The sequence below is a fragment of the Cyprinus carpio genome, chromosome B22, assembly GCF_018340385.1.
Source record: "Cyprinus carpio isolate SPL01 chromosome B22, ASM1834038v1, whole genome shotgun sequence".
Lineage (NCBI taxonomy): Eukaryota > Metazoa > Chordata > Actinopteri > Cypriniformes > Cyprinidae > Cyprinus > Cyprinus carpio.
The window spans coordinates 16,071,422-16,090,759 of NC_056618.1; the positions used below are offsets into that span (position 1 = coordinate 16,071,422).

A 19,338-nucleotide genomic window follows, 5' to 3' on the forward strand; every position below is an offset into this window, starting at 1 on the left:
AAACATCCGGTGGCTGAAATAAACATTAGAGAGCCTTACACCATATAACATCCTCTTTAGTGACTGATAACACAAAGAGCCCTAACACCTGCGACCACAGATGGTCATAATCTAGCACGATAATAACACACAGCAATGCTATTCCTTGTAAATTTAATAACATTTTCTTTCTTTTTTTTCTTAAACCCGAATGCATTTAATTTCTCAACATTAATTTCATATTCTAATAAGCTTTTACTAATTTAAATTCAATAATTTATTCGGTTGGTTTTTATTTGGAAGAAAAGCAGCGCGTCATTTTGGGTGTTACACAGCCCGATGACGTCACCTAGTGTTACAACTTTGTATTGCTGCGTATGAGGCTCCAGCAACATGCACTAATATTTTATTAATATTATTTTTATTTATTTAATGCTTTTATTTAAAGAATTAACTGCATACATTTTTTATTTTATAATAATAATAAAAAAAATGATGGGACAATTAGCCTACAAATAAGTAGCCTACAATCAAAGATAATAATACTTTTTTATTTATATAGAGCCTTTCCAACACCCAAGGTTACTTTACAAGTCAGGTTTAAGGAACAGAAACAAATAAACATCAATACCAGAAGACAGAACCCATACCAAGAGCTGAGAGTGATGTATAGAGACCACTTACAAAGTTAGATTAGAGATAGGCCTGCGGAGAGAATGTAGATAAACATCCATAACAGGGTACGAACGACAGACTGAGAGCTGAAGAGTAATACTCAATTGTGTTTTCAATTGGATTTTTGAAGGAGAGAAGGGAGGATGCTGGACGGATTGTTTTGGGGAAGAGCTTTCCGCAATCTGGGAGCCACAACACTGAAAGCCCTCGCTCGGATAAGCTATAAACACATGCATTTTTTAGCATACAATTCTCATTTGAATGTTGTACCATTTTGGGTTGTCATTACATAATCAATTGTTAAAATAGCCAAATTCAATAATAATAATAATAATCAAATATGCCTATAGCGATATAGTCGCTACGTCTGAACGTCTTCATATAATTATTGTTGATTCATCTAGAAGGCATATAATGCAGTGGTATAAAAAATCTATACTAATGTGATTATATTCATTACAGAGAGTGCATTATAACATTAAGCAAAAGGTCTTTGTTTGTTCGCAAGAAATGTGCTCGGATAAAAGTTAAAATTCTGAAACCTACTAGCCCCTTAATAATATTATTAAGTATTATTAATATAAGCAAAACCTCTGAATTTCCTTCCCGTTTCTGAGAAGCATATAAACAGTTAGGCCTACTCCACATAATTATGCTACTGTCACTTTAAACCAGTTCCTGTTCTCTCTCTCTCTCTCTCTCTCTCTCTCTCTCTCTCTCTCTCTCTCTCTGTGTGTGTGTGTGTGTGTGCGCGCGTGTGTAATCTATCTGAAGATAACGGGCCGCTGCTTGAGTTAAGAAGTCCGATTCATTAGCGACTCGGTTTGTTCGAACGATTTGAACAACAATTTATTTTGATTACATAGGCTATAAATATTTCGTTAAATATACATATATTTTTTAGTCATTGTATAATTGATTAATTTATATAAATTAGTATGCTTCTTACTGTACATATATTTGCGATGTACAGTTATTGCTCTGAAACGCTGATGATCTTTGTCCCAAATGCCGCAATTTCTATTGTGTCACATATTGCTATACTTATGATTTAGTCTATTTTTATGTTTCCGACATGTATTCTACACCCAAACACACGTCTCGCGATGGCTACACTCAAGTGATTCAAAACCGCTTTGCGAATCGACTCCTCCGAATCGTTCTAAAGAACCGGCTAACACGAGAACATCATCTGCCTTCTTTTTTTGGTTCATTAACCTCAACTTCTTCACAGCGCGGCGCGTCGGTCGCTTCTCACGGGATGCTTTAGGTAGATTTTAGACACAGTATCATAGACATGCGTTTGTGAATATATCACATGCTGGATGATATACTGTATATACGCAGGTTCATTTGAGTGTAGTATTCATTTGGGGATTTTTATTTCTACTTGTTTTCTATATCCGACCCACACATGGACATACCGCGGGATCATGTCTGCTGTAAACCTCTAGACATGAGATGAAACCCAGAGGAGATGTTATGTATACTAAATAACGAAAAGGAGAGGACGCGCTATTTTGGCACATGAATTGGACACCCATCACATGCGCGGAATATAAACAGGCGAATCGACACTGGTTATGCTTTTTATCAACCTTTCATTTCAGGGTTGCACAGAATGGTTAAATTGTAAGCCATCAGTTTACATTGAGAATATAGGAACTGTTAAGCAGGCATGCTGATTGATATAGCGTATTGTGCAATGGATTTTGTAACCACACTGTAAGGGAAGTGTTGTAGTGAATATTATATACAGAGAAGGTTTCTTGTTATGGGCTGTTTAAGCAGATGATGGTGGTACTCTAAAGCTACACCCCAATGGCTGACATTGGCATATATGCAGTATAGGATATAAAATAATCTCTTTTCTCTTGGCATTAGGGTTAATGTTGGAATCTGTATTGTTTGGTATAATTTGTTAATTAGCATTAGTCGTTTATAAGTCTTAATTTAGAAGACAAGAAAAGACCGGATACTTCAGAGACCATAATCAGCTTAAGGTTTACAGCAGCTGTAGCTGGTGGCACTTTTGCATTGTGCATTGCATTGTTATTATAGTAGTTTTTCTAATATAATGGACCCCAATCACATGGATGATGGTTCCTCCAGCGATGGCATGGAGATGGAGAGCATGCCTGGCTACGTGGAGCTCATCACTAGAGCATGTTCAGTCATGTTCAGTGCCTTTAGAGACTGTGAAGACTGCGGGCTGGAGCTGTCCAGAAGAACCTTGCTGGATCATGCATACATAACCTGGATGGAGATCTTCATGTTCATCATGTGTGCGGTCATGTGGACGAAGGTGCGCAGGGGACTGACCGTGTACATCTTTGAGGTAAATATACTAACAAAGTCACTATCGATGCAAATGCATCAAGTGACACACTGGTATCGATTATTTATACTGTGTACAGTGGGTTTTAATTTATTTAAACAATTCAAATTCTGGCATCGGCTATTGAAAAATTTCATTAGCGTATCCAGTAACTGTTTGAGTATTAAACACCGGGTTTTAAAAAGCATCACTGGCGCCCTCAATTAATATTTGAAGTTGTTTTGAAACATTGGACATTGCATCACCATTTGTATATTAAAGGTAATTTGCAGATCTACATGTGGGAAAGTGTGCTTCTGAGGTTTTTAATGGTGTCACGTATTACTCGTACTACCACCCATACTTGGTGTTAGTAATCTAAATGAGTTGTGCTCAAGCAAACCACTCAAAAGTCTAGTTTTTAGCTCTTGTTGTATCTGGACAGCAGTTTTAACAGAAGTCTTCACACTTGATGCAGAAAGTTCACAAGTCACTATTTCAGCTGTGACTGCAAAATGTCTATTAAGATGAGTTTGTGGTGTAGTTTATCCTCTGTTGAAGCAGAAAATCCTCTGAGGTTTTGTGCGCTCTTCACAGCTCAGTGAAATTCATTTTAAACTCACTGTACAAAGTTGCAATGTGCACAAGAGCTATTTTACATAGTTTTTTTACTTTGCATTTTACCTTTTACATACTTTTACATACAAAGATGGCTATGCAAACAGGCCATATTACGATCAAGTTTCCTAGACCTGAACTTTACCAAATTGCCTCGCGTCTGAGATTATGATATCCCCACATTTTGCATTTGAATCTTATTTTCGGCTTAGCTGACGTATGCAAATGTCGGTTTCACTTCCTGTCATGAAACGTGTGGGGCGGAAGCATGCTTTTCAAGTGCGTTTACGACTCTCCCTTGTTCACCACATGTGTTGCAATTAGCGGAATCAAGTTGATTCATGGGTTCCCTGCATTCATGTTTGCTCTGGACTGCGGTTTATTCCCCCTTCAGTAAATTCCTTTCTCTCGGCACATTGAGAACCCCTGACGGATGGCGCGGGCAGCTGGCGTGATGTTTATACGGAAATATGTGACGTGTCAGGACCTTGTCTGGTTTGTAACCCTTGAGTAAGAGACAGCGAGGTCTCTGCAAAGAGTTGCAGCACCGTAGTTTGAGATTAAAAACAGGCATGGCTTTGAAAATAAAAAGATAAGCATTTAGCACTTGCAGACCGTTAGTCTCTTATCAGTGTAACTTGTGCTTCTTGGCTAATAATACTCTCTCAGTGAAAGAGGGTGTCCCCTTCTACACAACACAGTATTAATGTCAACGTGATCAAACCATTGCTTGCAAAAGAATCCATCAATCAATGAGAACCAGATGGGATTCTGGTGTACTGGTACTGCCAAAAGGCTTCTTTAAGGAATAGTTCACCCGAATAAAACCTGCGTTTTATTGCAAACTCATAGGATAGGTTTAAATGAGGAACCCATTATTTACTGATAATCTTCCTGTGCAGTGAACTGTCAACTCTTGGAGTTAGTAAGCAGAACCTGAAAACCGCATAACTTTGTAAAGAGACTGGATGAACTGATCTGATTCAAAAGATTAAATCATTCTGATTCATGAAATGTGCCAAGGATGGCTGGGGAAGGTGTTAAGGTTTTCAGTGATTAATGACTTAAATATGGGTCTGTTCTTCACACTAAGCTATCAAAGGACTTCTGAATACATCAAATATAGTGCACAAGTCATATGGAGCCCTTTTGAAATCTTTTTTTTTTTTTTTTTTTGGCTGTCTGAACTCGCTACTGCAGTATTAGAATACTGTACCTTGGCCACAGGATTGTCTTGGGAGATAATTTCTGACATAGTCTGCAGATTTTAAAGTGTTTTCTGGACTATGTCCTGCACTCTCAAACACATGCGTGCGGTAGGTAACATGATCTTTCCGCCTGCTTTTAAACTAATCTCCATGTTGCCTAATAAACAATTTATGGCATGAGCTCTTAGTGCTAATGAGGCCCATCCATTTTTTAAGTTCCCTTGCACTTTCACGTTTTCAGACTCGATGGATGACTAGCACAAGGCCATCTGGACAGTACTGTAAACTGTGTGTGTGTGAAAAAAATCAAGGTGTTGACTGCATGCTGTTTTGACCTTTGATGAGCCTGTGATGATCACTATTCACTGAACCAGAGGATATTTTCAGTAATCACTCCACTTAAATCAAAATACATGACAGTATCGTGTTCTGGCAAACAACATCAGCTGTCTGAAGAGCTGCCAGATAAATATCATGTCACACTGTGGATTCTCCAGGCACTAGCTAACCTTTGAGTTCTGTGTCTTAACAGCGGTTCGTACAGACAGAGGTTATCAGCTCTTCAGATAGTAAAGATACAGATGTTTGAATGATTTAGAGTCTTAACACATGCTGAACAAACGTAATTGTGACACCAGCAGGTGCATTGATCTTTCATTGACTGTCAATCAATTTTTAAGTAATCAATTATGTATACATATAGTGAAAGAGTCATTTCTAGATTTTGAAATTGGCATAAAATAGCACTTATATGATCAAGCAGAAATGGTTATTAGCTTATGCTGATAGAAGATTCTTCTAAAGGTAACCCTTCGAAATGTGCAGCCCTGTAAACTGACCCTGAAAGGCAATTAAAGCACTCAGTAATTTATGCCTGCTCAGAGACCCGATAAACTGCACTGTACTAGATGCTTGTATTGATGTACTTTGAATGTTTGGTGCTCAGAGTGGAAATTGCATGCCATTATCAGTAGGCATGTAAATACATCTGCATCCTTCCTTCCTCTTTGTGGCGCCCTTTTAACGTCTACTCTGATCTCTTGATCTGATGCATCATTTTCAGAAATGATGACAGAAAACGAACCAGTGATTCTAAGAACAATCAAAGCTTAAGGAAAAACATAACTCAGCCCCAACAGGAAGGAAGCAGGATGGTTTTTGAGGGGAAAATAAGTATAAGATGTGGCTACATCTGGCCCTGTGGAGATACTTTTGTCTTGGGGAAAAGGTTTTATTCTTATAAAACTCTTATATCTTCTTATGAACGGATCTGTTTATATTTTTGCACCCTCATAACAAGTGAGTGTCCTTTTCCACCCAAACATTAAAATGGTAATGATTTGTTCACCCATTATGTCGTTTTTAACCTGTATAGAACACATTAGTAGAAGAATCTTCATTCTTGACTTCCAAACAAGTGACCACATTTGACTAAAGTGATCCATTTGAGAAGTTGCATGAAGATTCAAATAAACTTTAAAGGGAAACTATTGGTTAAAAAAGGTATGAGTTAATAATGCCAGAATATTTGGTTGACTGTCCTTTTAAATTGCTCTTTTAATGTAATGCAGATCCTAAGAAAAACACCAAGCTATTTACATACGTCAGAGATGGGCTTGTCCTTTTTCATTGTGTTTGTTGTCATTTGTCTTTTATTTATTCTTCAAGTTGCTCTTGTAGTACAATGGAAATCCAAAGAGAGCATCGAACCAATAGGGAAATGACACTGTGTGATGGAAAGCTATTTACATATGTGGGAGATGGGCTAATTCATTGTGTTTGTTGTCATTTGTCTTTTATTTATTCTACAAAACCACCTGCGGTCCTCAAACAGTTGCCATGGATACTGCATGTTTAGCCGATAGGTCGCCTCTTGTACAAGACCCTTAAAACAAAATGTATTTCAGTTGCATTCGGTCACCAGGTCCAGAATGGGTTCAGTTCAGCCCTTGCTTTTGCTTGCCGTTCATGTGCTGGGAGAGTGAGGAGAAGTAGTTGGCGGCCTAATATGGGTTGTAACGTGTCTTCCAAAACAAAACTGCATTCCCAGAGGAAACTTCTACTGCCCAGAGGGTGGTCTTCCAAAGCTCAGGAGACTTTGGGGAACTCCTATGTGTTTCATTAAAGCTGCAGTCCGTAACTTTTTTTGGTTAAAAATGATGCAAAATCAATTTTTGGGCAAGTACATAACCAGCCAATGTTCAAAACCATCTCCTTACCATAGCCCGATCCACAATGGTAAGCTTGTAATAATGATTTTTAATTTGAGTGGTACTGGTATGTTTTCGTGGGAAGTACAAGCATTTTTCCATTCGTCTTTGCATCATTACGTCACTTCCCTAAACATAAAGGAGTGCTTGCTAGTAGGCTATATCGCATGTGAGGATCCTGCAGGTGGAGGATCATTTATAGCCTTTTCTCACAGCATCTGGAATAACTAAATTATCATTTTGATGGTGGCTTGTAATCCAGAAAGGTCAACTGGAGATTCACCTATAGTCACCAGTAGTCTACAGGTAATGCTAATACACACTAGATAGATGTAGTCACGCAATGCTGATGTTGTTAACATTAACATTTTGAGAACAAAGTGTAACAATAATAATAATTTGCATGGTTTGATGTGATATGAGCTTAGCGATCATTAGATTTAATCACCATTGTTAAAGCAATCTATTGTAAAGCTTTTTCCCTCAGTTGGTCAGAACAAAAGTGGCAGACATGTTAGTTACTTGTTCAGATGACATTTTCTGGTGAAAATTCGAGAGTCATACTTCCAAGATGTACAATCCTTGATTCATAAGTACAGTGAATATCCACACCAGTGTGGTGACTGACAGCCACACATCAAAACATTAGATTCATTTGCGCTGAGTCGTCATGTCGATGCACAACCCATACAAAAATGATAATTCTGCAAATAACTGCAATTGCAGATTTCAAACAGAGATGGCGACAAAGAGGCACAACTTACGGACTGCAGCTTTAAGTTTCTTCATCGATTCATATAGAGAAATGACAAGACACAAATTAAACACGGTTGACAAAGTAAAGCCTTCTACACACTGCACAATTTTAGCAATTCTATAAGATCATTGCTGGTCTAACTGCGACATGGATCTAATAACCTTGGGTACGATATGCATGTAGACTGTACGATGATGACACCTATTGACTCGTAGGCTACGACGCACGTTTCTATAGAAGAATAAAATATCATTAGCATGCACTAGTGGTAAACAAAAAGAGCATTATGAATCACACTTTGGCAGTTGTAGTTTTTGTGTGCACTGAAAAAAAGTGGAAGCGGCAAAAGAGGAAGGAAGTAGAACTTGAGGTAAGCAGTTTTAGGTTTTAGCGCCATGTCGCGTTGATTTCATGTCGCATTTTTACTGGTTGGTCAGTAAATGTGGGTTGTAACTGCAAACACACTGTGCGATGTACATGCTGAATTTCTGACACTGCCAGAAAATTATCGTAGGTCACAAGACTGTGACAACGGCCATCTTTGAACCTCTGTCATTGTATGACATAGGACCACCGATTAGGAGCCACGATCACAGAAATCGCCTCACTTGTTTTACGATGCCAATCTTTCGTCTGGGACAGATGAAAATCGTGCAGTGTGTCTCAGGGCTTAAGAGAACAGAGCTATGAAACTGATGTGGATGATTCATAAATTAATTAATTATTGAATCATATTGAAAATCCTAGTTTCCATTAGCAAACCGAGCACACTCGAAGACAACTCTTCTGAGAAATTTACCAGAAGAAAACAGTTAGTCTGAGAAGCACTGAACTTCTTCCCTGAACTTCTAGAGCAAGCAGCTGGAATATTAAAGAGATCTCATTTAGACCACAGAGCAATGTCAGGCTGCTCAGCTGAGAAAGGATGTGTGCTGTCTATTACAACCATAAGCTGCAGTCATCCGCAGCCACCAGCATCAGCAGCAGACAGCCTGAACCTCAGGGCCTCAGCTAGAGGTAGTGATAGACAAACAGGGTTGGGGCATTTTGGTGACAGCTGGCCTCTATAAATAACCCCAGCGGGTGGAAGCCGAGAGCAGAATCCAACAGTGCGAGCCACATTGCCCTATGACCAATCAGAGGCAACCATGAGACCTACATCTACAATTGTGAGGCCACATAATGTCAATGTATATGCTTAGTTTCGAAGGCCTACTTTTTTTGATTGTCCTGAGCACAAGGGAGAGTGCAGATCAGGTAACGGCAAGTAAAGGTGGTGATCATGAATAGATAAATGATTAAGACAAGCTTTTAATCGCATCTTCAGTTACGGTATCATTTGGCTTCACATGGAGGATAGTCTGTCACAGGAGAGACAAGGTGAATGCATGTCAGTGCACACGTAAACAAAGCACCCAAGTTTAGCAAAGATGAGGTACTACTTTAGCTTGAGGTTATTACCATCAATGGGTCATGTGAATCAACCAAAATCGTGAGTCATCCAATGTCATGAGCTTATCAGAGTGGCCTTTTTATAACCCATCCTACTCTAGGAAGTCACAAAGCTGCTTTAATATTTCTTGTTTTGTTTAATGTGAATTTATAGACAGAATTTATGCTGTATTTAACTTAGATAGTCTTGAAAACTGATTTCGCCCTGTTGTGGTTGCATGACATCACACCAACTTTGTGGCACCTGATGAGATATACATAGTTAACATTCACTTTCAAGCAAGTTAAATGCATAAATTAATCAACGTTACTATGTAATAAGTATTAAGTAGAGCATGGTAAATTACCATTTGTTGATATTTTTACATTTACATTTATCCTCTGTAATTTGGTTCCTAGATGTCTTTGTTGATGGATGCTATTCAAATGCAGGCACTTAAATTTCATTCTTTCCTCGTCTTTCACAGCCTTTTGCACAATGGTGTTGTATCCAACCAAAGGATGTCTCAAAGATGCCGGAGAGTGCTTGGAAGCTGGTCTTCTACACAATGTCATGGTCATACAGCACCTACCTTTTGTTTTTCACTAACTACTCCTTCTTTCAAAACCCCCCATCTGTGTTTTACGGTAAGGTTTATACTTGACGCATGTCCTGTTTTTTTTTTATGTAATAATTTGTTTAAACCCTGTCAGACCTGAATAACTCAACCATTGTTTTCTTACAAGCAGTAAGAGTTGTGTAGTATACACTGCATCCTACTTTTAAATGGGGTGGGGGTTAGACACCTTGAGGATGTTTAATGACTAAATATCTGATGAAAAAAAAAAAATTAAGGGTCACAAAGTTTGCTGTTATCTGCAAAAGTTGCTATTATCTGTTAACACTCTTTATCAACACAATGAAGGCTCATTTGCACTGGTCACTGATCACTATTTAATCTCCCATTGGTTGTTGCTGTATCATGTCATTGCTTATTTGCATAAAGTTTGTCACATCGCCAAAGATTGTTGATGTTGCCGGAACCCATCAACTCATTGATAGTATGAATGCCCTTTGCCAGCAGCATGCAAACAACTCTAATTTCTACTATATCAGTATAAATCATGTTTTATGAGGCCAGTGTTCCACTGTTTGAAAGTCAAGGTCATTACAATCTAGAGTTGATGTTTTATGGTTGCGGAGTTCACTTGGAGAACTCAGTGTCACTTGTTTTTTCTCTCTTTCTTGGCTTAGACTGGAAGAGTGGGATGTCAGTTCCCACTGATATCACAATAGCTTACCTAATCCAGGGCAGCTTCTACGGCCATTCCATATATGCCACCATTTACATGGACGCCTGGAGGAAGGACTCCCTCGTCATGGTGGTGCATCACTTTATCACTCTGGCCCTGATCACATTCTCCTATGCCTTCAGGTCAGGCAAATTCACAGGCTTTGTTAAAGCAGTGATGCTACAGCTTGTCAAAATAGGTTCTGAAGTTCTAGTTTCCATAGTTACAGCAATTGCAAAATAATCAACTCAAATTATATGCCACTAAAAGCACAGTTCATAAACCGCTCATCATGGTTCGTATCGTCCTCAGATACCACAACATTGGCATTCTCGTCCTCTTTCTTCATGACATCAATGACATTCAGTTGGAATTCACCAAGATCAACGTTTACTTCAAGACCCGGGGAGGGAAAGAGTACCTCATCAATGATGTTCTGTCCAACATGGGGGCTATTAGTTTTAGCATCACATGGTGAGGTGTGCCTGTTGTTCAAGAAACCAAAAGTTTTCTTATTGACACATATATAGTGACACAGCATTGAAACCTTATACAAGCCTAAAAGTGATTTGCAAAAGTTGGCACACACCCTTTGTTGGTCCCAGGAAAACATTCCCATCACCTGATCATTGCCCTAAAATTTCAGGGATTGGTTTGCTCAATCCTCCACTTTGATCTGACAAAATGTATAGTAATTTCTAGACCTAAAATCTGTAGAAGGATTGGGTATCCCTGGTTTAGGGTTAGGGAAGGTTGATAGGATTGCTATGCAAAACAATAGGTGTTCATCTAGCAACATGCCCTTCTTGGTTTAATAATCTATGTGAAGGTGTTTAGCAGGGGTGGGCCACTCCAACATTCCAGGTCCGCTTTCCTGCAGAGTTTGAAAAAATCTTCAGGATTGCTTAGACATTGGGTTGGAGGTAAACTCTGCAGGACAGTGGCACTCAAAGGCCAGAGTTCTCCAACCCCTGCTCTGCCATATCCCTTGTATGAGTAACAACTACCTATTGGCCCTTTTGAAATGGAATTTTTAGCCTTTGTCCAGAGGATGCTTGAGAGATCCAGGTTGCCTTCACCTGTGAGCTAGTTTGTTCTTGCTGTTTGTGCAGGTTTTGGTTCCGTTTGTACTGGTTCCCTCTCAAAGTTCTGTGGGCCTCCTGTGTCACCAGTATCCAGTCGGTTCCCCACATCCCTTTCTACTTTTTCTTCAACATACTCCTGTTTGCCCTGCTTCTCATGAACATCTACTGGTTCCTGGTAAGAATGGGTAGTTTACACTGATCTATAGTAGAGAACTGGATTGCTCATGACGTCATGAAAGTGAAGCCGCCACGCCATATTGGTAACCCCTAGTGTGCGCAAACATTCTATTTAATTAATAGGAAATTGTAGGATTTTAATGAGAAAACATCACATAACAAGTCAGCGTTTTTAAATCTCTGTACATTCTTACAATGCAAACACTGCAGGCATGTAAAAGGTTATTTTCTAAATGTCGGGGATTTCCCTATTAAAAAGCTAAGTTTCTTTACAGTAGCGAACATCATGAATATGATAAACAAGAGACGGACACCTCAACATATATAAAAAACGACAAAGTGCTCATTCTGAAATCTGAAGAAAGATTTATGCTTTGTATACCTTTATTTGCCTTGCATAGTTATTCATTGTTAATATGATTTTGTTATAGTGTTTTTATTCGTAATTCGGTGCTAAATGCAAATGTTTCAACAATGATTTCGTTAACAGCATTCATTTTGAAGCAGGTAATGATTTAAACGGTGGTTGAATTATTTATTAATTTAGCATACAACATTTTACATGGAAACGGTAATGCTAGTAAACATATTTGTGCAATCTTGGAGAGTCTGAAATAGATGTTGCTCAATCAGGACATTAAAAATATACACATCATAATTTATTCAGAGAAATAAATTGCTGTATACAGTACGGATTTAAAGGCTTTATTTCCAAGAAGTTAGTTAAGCTTTATTTCAGTATAGCGCAATATTAACAGAGGCTATTGTATTATTCATTGTAATATATTCAAATCCATTTCATATAAATTATGTTCATAATTGGCTATATTTTGTGTTGGTTTAGTTACCTATGTCATCAGTGTGCAGCAGACACACCCACCTAAACGGTTTAAATATCTCTCTTATCCTGCCCAAAAAGACCATAAACATTGCAGGTAACATCTAAAGTAAAAATTTATTTACATACAACATAAAAAAATAATCCCGTTTGACTGATTTGCTTCAAATCGGGTGATTTTAGGACAGTGGTTTGCATGTGACTCAATGATGCTCTCTGCCGGTAGGGATTAATAAAATGGCAGATCGAACACTTCCGGTGGCTTCACTGCCTGTTGGTAGTTTAGAACGCGATGAGCGATCCAGTCATATATAGATCAGTGGTAGTTTAAGAACACAACAGCAGTGTAGTGTAGCTCAGGGTTAGTAACCTGAAGGTTGCTGGCTTGAGCCTTACAATGAATCCACTATGAGCTATAATGCAGTGGTTTTCAAACCTCTCCATGAAGTACCCCCAGCACTGCACATTTCTCCCTATATCTGACACACCCACTTCAGGTCTTGCAGTCTCCACTGATGAGTTGAATCAGGTGTGATAGATGAGGCAGACATACAAATGAGCAGGGCTGGGGGTACTCCAGGACAGGTTTGGGAATCACTGCTCTAGTGCAGTGTTTCCCAACCCCGATGCAGGAGTACTTCCAACACTGCACATTTTGAATGTCTCCTTATCAAACACACCTGATTTCACCAATCAGCTCATTAGTGCGTCAGATAAGGGAGACAACCTAATGAGCTGATGACCTGTTGACTATTGTTCTAGAGCAGGGGTGTCCAGTCCAGCTCCAGGTGGGTCACTGTCCTAAAGAATTTAGCTCCAAACCCAATTAAACACACCTGAACCCACTAATCTAGGTCTACTAGAAGCTTATAGGCAGGTGTGTTGATACAAGTGGGAGCTAAACTCTGCAGGACAGTGGCCCTCCAGGAACAAGTATGGACTACCCTGCTCTAGAGGGATTGTCCCAGGATTAAGTGTGCTTTAGGTCAGCGGTTCTCAATTCCAGTCCTCATGCCCCCCTGATCTGCACAATTTGTGTTTCTCATAAGGCTTCAGACGTTTGTTCTAGTCCAGGGTTCCTCAAATCTTACCCTGGAGGTCCAATGCGCTGCAGAATTTAGCTCCAACCCTGAACAACCTTACCTACCTGTGCTTTTCCAGTGATACCGAAGACACTGATTAGCATGGTGTGTTTGATTAGGGTTAGAGCTAAACTCTGCAGGAAAGTGGATCTCGAGGTCCAGATTTGAGGATCCCTGTTCGAGTTGAACGTAAGTGCCCTGCGAAGCGGACCTCACAGGATATTCCGCCATGATTCCAGTTCAAAGCAAACATATATGTTCCATTCAAAGTGCACTGAAGCATGTTTATTTACAGAAGTATATGATGTCACACTTGTCAGTGTGTGAAGACGCTAATCCGCACAAATCTGTGAATGAATGTTCCGAAGTGAAGTAAACTTCAACAGATTTCCCCTCCTCAGGGTGTAAGGAGCAATGAACACTGCGTAGGGACCATGTCAATGGGAACACAGTTCATGCACGGAGCTCAATTCAAATGAGCTAATTATCTGAATCAGGTGTGTTAACAAAGAGAGACATGCAAAATATGCAGAGCTGGGGGGCGCGAGGACTGGAATTGAGAACCGCTGCTTTAGGTAGCTTAACATAAAAAGGTCTACTAAAAAGAGTACTTCTAAAAAATCTCACTGACCTGAAATCAGTGGTGTCAGATCGTGTTAGCTAGCGATCTAGCAGATACTTTATACTGAAAGTGTCCTCCAGTACACTTACAACATGAACAGTGCATGCTATCCTGACTTTAACTATAACTTGAATTTTAACCTACAAACTGGCTTAGAACTTTTAGAACAATTACCTACCATCATTTACCCTGTTCAAGTTACATTTCTTATGTGTTTTGAAAATTCTCAGTAAATGTCAAATGTTTTCTTTTTACAGTTCATTGTGCTGTTTGTGGTGAAGGCCCTGACGGGCCAGATGACGGAGGTAAATGATGTCCGGGAGTACGAGGATGAGGACCTAAAAGAGAAAAAAGACACTAATGATCAGATGTCTACTGAAGGGTAAGCAAAGACATGCAGCAGTTGGTGGTTTGTGCAGTTTTAAAGTATGTGCATGTAAACAAGAGGAAGTCGTGTGGTCAACTAGCAGTTCAGGCAGAACTGAGACCTGTAGAGTCAACTACCTAGACTTCTTTTGAACCAAAATGGTTTTTGCCTATTCCTACTAGTATTTATAATTATTGCAGTGGTGTAGGCTACAAGTGCACTTAATGTGCTCATTCCAACATGACCTGAAGGCAGCATAATGTTCTATTTCTTTGAAAATGCTGCTTTGCTTTACTAAAATATAACACTAACTAGGACCAGGAGAGTGTATATAAAACAAGGCTATATAAGACCAGTGGTCCCAACCCTGGTCCTTGAGGCACCCCAACACTGCACAATTTGCATGTCTCCTTTCTCTGACACACCAATTTCAGGTCTTGGAGTCTCTACTAATGAGCTTATGACCTGAATCAGATGTGTTTGATTAAGGAGATATGCAAAACATGCATTGTTGGGGTGCCTCCAGGACCAGGGTTGGGAACCACTGTATTAGACACTTGATTTGTGCTTAACCTGGGCCCCTTTGAAAGTTTTACAGTTGGGCAGTGTTTTTTTTTATAGCTTTAGATATACTAACCACTAAGACCGCTTTGTAACACACACCTTATGACAGCAATAGCTGTAGGTTTAGGGTAACGCAATCTGAGATCACCGAGTGTGACGGTCCGTCTCGACCTGATCTGTGAGACGTGGAGATTGGATAAGTGCCGTCTCATGTATATGTGACAAGCATCATGGCCTTAGTCCTGTCCTTATCTCTCGGACCTTGAAGTAAAGTGATATGAGACCATGCCACATGCATCCTGCGATCACCTGCTTAAAGCCTGACCGTGTGCTTTTCACGTCTCTTCCTTCCTTAGGAAACACGTGCAGAACGGCATCACCAAGAAGAAACATCTATAATGTCTAGGTGCTGCCACCTGCAGGCACTTAATGATGACTGCAAGGTACTTATGCGAACTAGTTTGATTCTAACCTCAGAATGCCAAGGTGCTTGGACAGTCATGAGAAGAAATAATATTGACCATTTGCATTTTACCTTGATTATTATAATTGTAACTGATATTATAATTGTAATCATAGCACTGTGAATGTTATTTGTTATCTGTCTTGTGTAATGTATTTTAATTTTTTTTTTAAGTTAAATGAGTGACCTCTCACTAATTGTTAATCGGGAACTTACGGCGGGAGTGATATCTCTGCCGGTGAGAAACAAACCCATGCATTTTAGAGAATGCCGGAAACCATGATAAACAGGTTTTGTGGTCATCATTTGGGACCACAGTTTGTTTTCGATTTAGACCACTGTTTTTTGCTGTTCTGATGTATTTTTCATTCCACGAGTGAAAGAATTGAAGAGTTAATACGTAACTTGTGGTATGTGAGTACTAGTGGAGTGGTTCTCAAATAGTGGGTCGAAGGTCTGATCTGAAAAGCAAAGGAAATGGAAACGTTAGAAGTGTATAATGTTAAATGCAAATGATAAATGCCCTAAAATAGTTAAGGCAGTATATGTAACAAATTCTTACCATATCTTTTGGTGTTGGCATCAAAGGGCAGGTTGTGCATCAAATCACACTCAATGATATTTCGGCAGAAATTCATTAAAATGTATATTATTAGTAACTAGTCAAATTGGGACATATGCCAGTCTCTTGAAAACCATGAAGAAAATCTTGCATGGTAAAAACTTAAAAACAACCATTCAGAATACAGGTATACAAGAATAAACAGTTTGTGCAGAAGTCATGTTAGATATTCTGCATGTTGCATATTTAAATGTTGCAATTTTATTTTTCTGACCTTACTGGCTTTGATATTTTATCTTGTTTAAAGTAAAAACTTTTTAAAGAAAAAAAATACAGTTTTCAGAAAACAAGACTTCTTATTTTGTCATTTAATGTACCATCATTTAATAAAGTTTTTAGACATGTACTGGAAAACAAGAAAAAAATATCCACCACTTTCGCAGTGCGGCCTTGTAATATTAATACATTTCAAGTTTAAATAATTTACAAAAACAATATAAAATCAATATCCTAAAGAAAAACCAGTTGAGAGCCACTGTACTAGTTAAAGTTGTCTACTAACACCCTACGCAGGGTTACAACCACAAATTAGCCTGACTCGCATCAACCAAAATCGCATTTGTACAGTATTACCATTTTTGAATGTACAAGGGAATCACTTTCAATGTTTGGATTACCAAATACTGCTTGCATTCCCCTCATAGATTTTTCTTCTTCTTCCCCTGCTAGCAACCGTTGCAGTAATGGCGCAATCTAAGCTAGCTTCTGATTGGCTAAACACTTTACACTCAGACGCTATATCGTGTTTGTTTTGCATAAATATGGATCTAAAACTTAGCAGTAGGTGATCGTGGATGCTTATTCAGTCCGACATTTTTGCTGTACTCAAATTAAAGTATTTATGCAGATGTTGTATTCAGGAACGCATGATATCTGAGAATATGCTTTATGAAGAAATCTTACGACAAAAGACGAAATGGAACCGATATCATCTGTCGTGACATATTGATAACTCCAAAACTAACACAATACTTGAATAGATTATTTGCCTACTGTATCAAAAGTTCATAATCTTCACGCACAAACACACGTCGCTGTAGTCATGTCTTCCGCTCGTGTTGCTATTTTTGGATGCTTTGTTTTTGCGCGAAATATTCCTTAACGCAATTCGTTTTTTTCGATGTACACGTCCATTATTTATACAGCAGCCGTGTACTATGGTACTCTCGAACGAGTTTAGTCAGTTTCTGGTCTGTAGTCATATTTTTACCCGTCACTGTCAAATCACTGGACAAAAACATTGCCGTTAAATACAGCTGTGGCTAGATGGTAACCCTCATTCTGTGAAACTTTTCCAGCGTTTGCCTGGAGTCAAAATTCAGGTTACCAAATAGCAATACACTCCATGAAAAATCATTGTTTTTTATTCATAGTGGAAATCATTTGATCACATTGAGGATATAATCAAAATGTGTTAATTTTCTAGAAAAGTGCCAAAAACAAATATCAAACCCCCGGTAAATGTAAAGTTTGAGGTGTTTTCGCCTGGGGTGTTTTGCTGTATCTGGGTTATAAAATGTTATTTAATTGAAATTGCACTAATTTCGCCTGTATAAAATATATTTTAAAAATAGTTAACTAGGGGATTTATACAGATTAATTTAACATTGAAAAAAATGTATTTAAACATTTTTCTTGGATCATTTATTGACTCTTTTCCTTGATTTTGATCTGACCAATAGGAGTAACCCGGTATTATCTCATTTGTAATAGAACAATTTTAATAATTCCAGTTGAATTAGTGAATTGCAACCAACTGTGTTGTCATGCTTTTTGTTTTCCATTTAATAAAAACTGTTCAAAGAAAACCACTGCAGTATATTCTTAACTCAACAAAAACTTTATTTTTCTTCTTCGCCCTTAAGAATCAAGTTCATGTACCGCTGATTTGCAAAGTTAAATTAAGTTTGGAGAACAAAAAAAACACTAACAAACATTAAACCAGTGCATGTCGAAGCATATCAGCTTCCATAAATAACAGCAAATTTGCACCACACTGCTTCCCAATAAATAGCGAAAGCAGAAGTGATCATTGGATGTCAAAACCACACCAGGAACTAGGACTGAAGAAAGAAATGGGAGTTATAAAATTTCTAAAGAATCATGGAATAATTAATATTAGTCTTTGATGAAAAACTTTAAATGCCAGGTTTCCAAACATTACTCTATATCATATATATATATATATATATATATACAGTACAGACCAAAAGTTTGGAAACATTACTATTTTTAATGTTTTTGAAAGAAGTTTCTTCTGCTCATCAAGCCTGCATTTATTTGATCAAAAATACAGAAAAAAACAGTAATATGTGAAATATTATTACAACTTAAAATAATTGTGTTAAATGTATTATACTTTAATTATCATTTATTTCTGTGATGCAAAGCTGAATTTTTAGGATCATTATCACATGATACTTTAGAAATCATTCTAATATGATGATTCATTATCAAATTTGGAAACAGTTCTGCTGCTTAATATTTTTTCAAAACGTGATACTTTTTTAGGATACTTTGATGAATAAAAAAGTAAAAAAAAAAAAAAAAAAAAAAGCTATAAAATATAAATATTTTGTAATAACAATATACACTACTGGTCAGTTAATTTGGGGTCAGTAATTTTTTTTTTCTCTTTCTTTTTTTTTAATAAAATCAAATACTTTTATTCAGCAAGGATGTGTTAAATTGATAAAAAGTGATAGTAAAGAAAATATATTATTAGAATATATATTATTAGAATTTTTTTTTTTATTTTGAATAAATGCAGTTCTTTTTAACCTTTTATTGATCAAATATATTAGACAGTTTCCAACACTCATAATAAATCAGAATATTAGAATGATTTCTAAATGATCATGTGATAGACTGGATGTTACATGTGACACTGAAGGCTGGAGTAATGATGCTGAAAATTCAGCTTTGCATCACAGGAATAAATTATTTTTTTTAAAGTATATTTAAATAGAAAACTATTATTTTAAGTTGTAATAATATTTTACAATATTACTGTTTTTTCTGTATTTTTGA

General features: G+C 37.8%; 1 protein-coding gene across 1 annotated transcript; it reads left to right on the forward strand.

Annotated features, from left to right (window-relative positions):
- Nucleotides 1-1,639: 1,639 nt before the first annotated feature.
- On the forward strand, nt 1,640-18,116 carry LOC109047146 (ceramide synthase 1-like). Its single transcript, XM_042749050.1, has 7 exons — nt 1,640-2,992; nt 9,684-9,843; nt 10,451-10,631; nt 10,801-10,962; nt 11,601-11,748; nt 14,550-14,674; nt 15,580-18,116. Exons 1-7 carry the CDS (start codon nt 2,732-2,734, stop codon nt 15,620-15,622), a joined length of 1,080 nt encoding a protein of 359 aa, XP_042604984.1. The 5' UTR covers nt 1,640-2,731; the 3' UTR covers nt 15,623-18,116.
- The last annotated feature ends 1,222 nt before the right edge of the window (nt 18,117-19,338 follow it).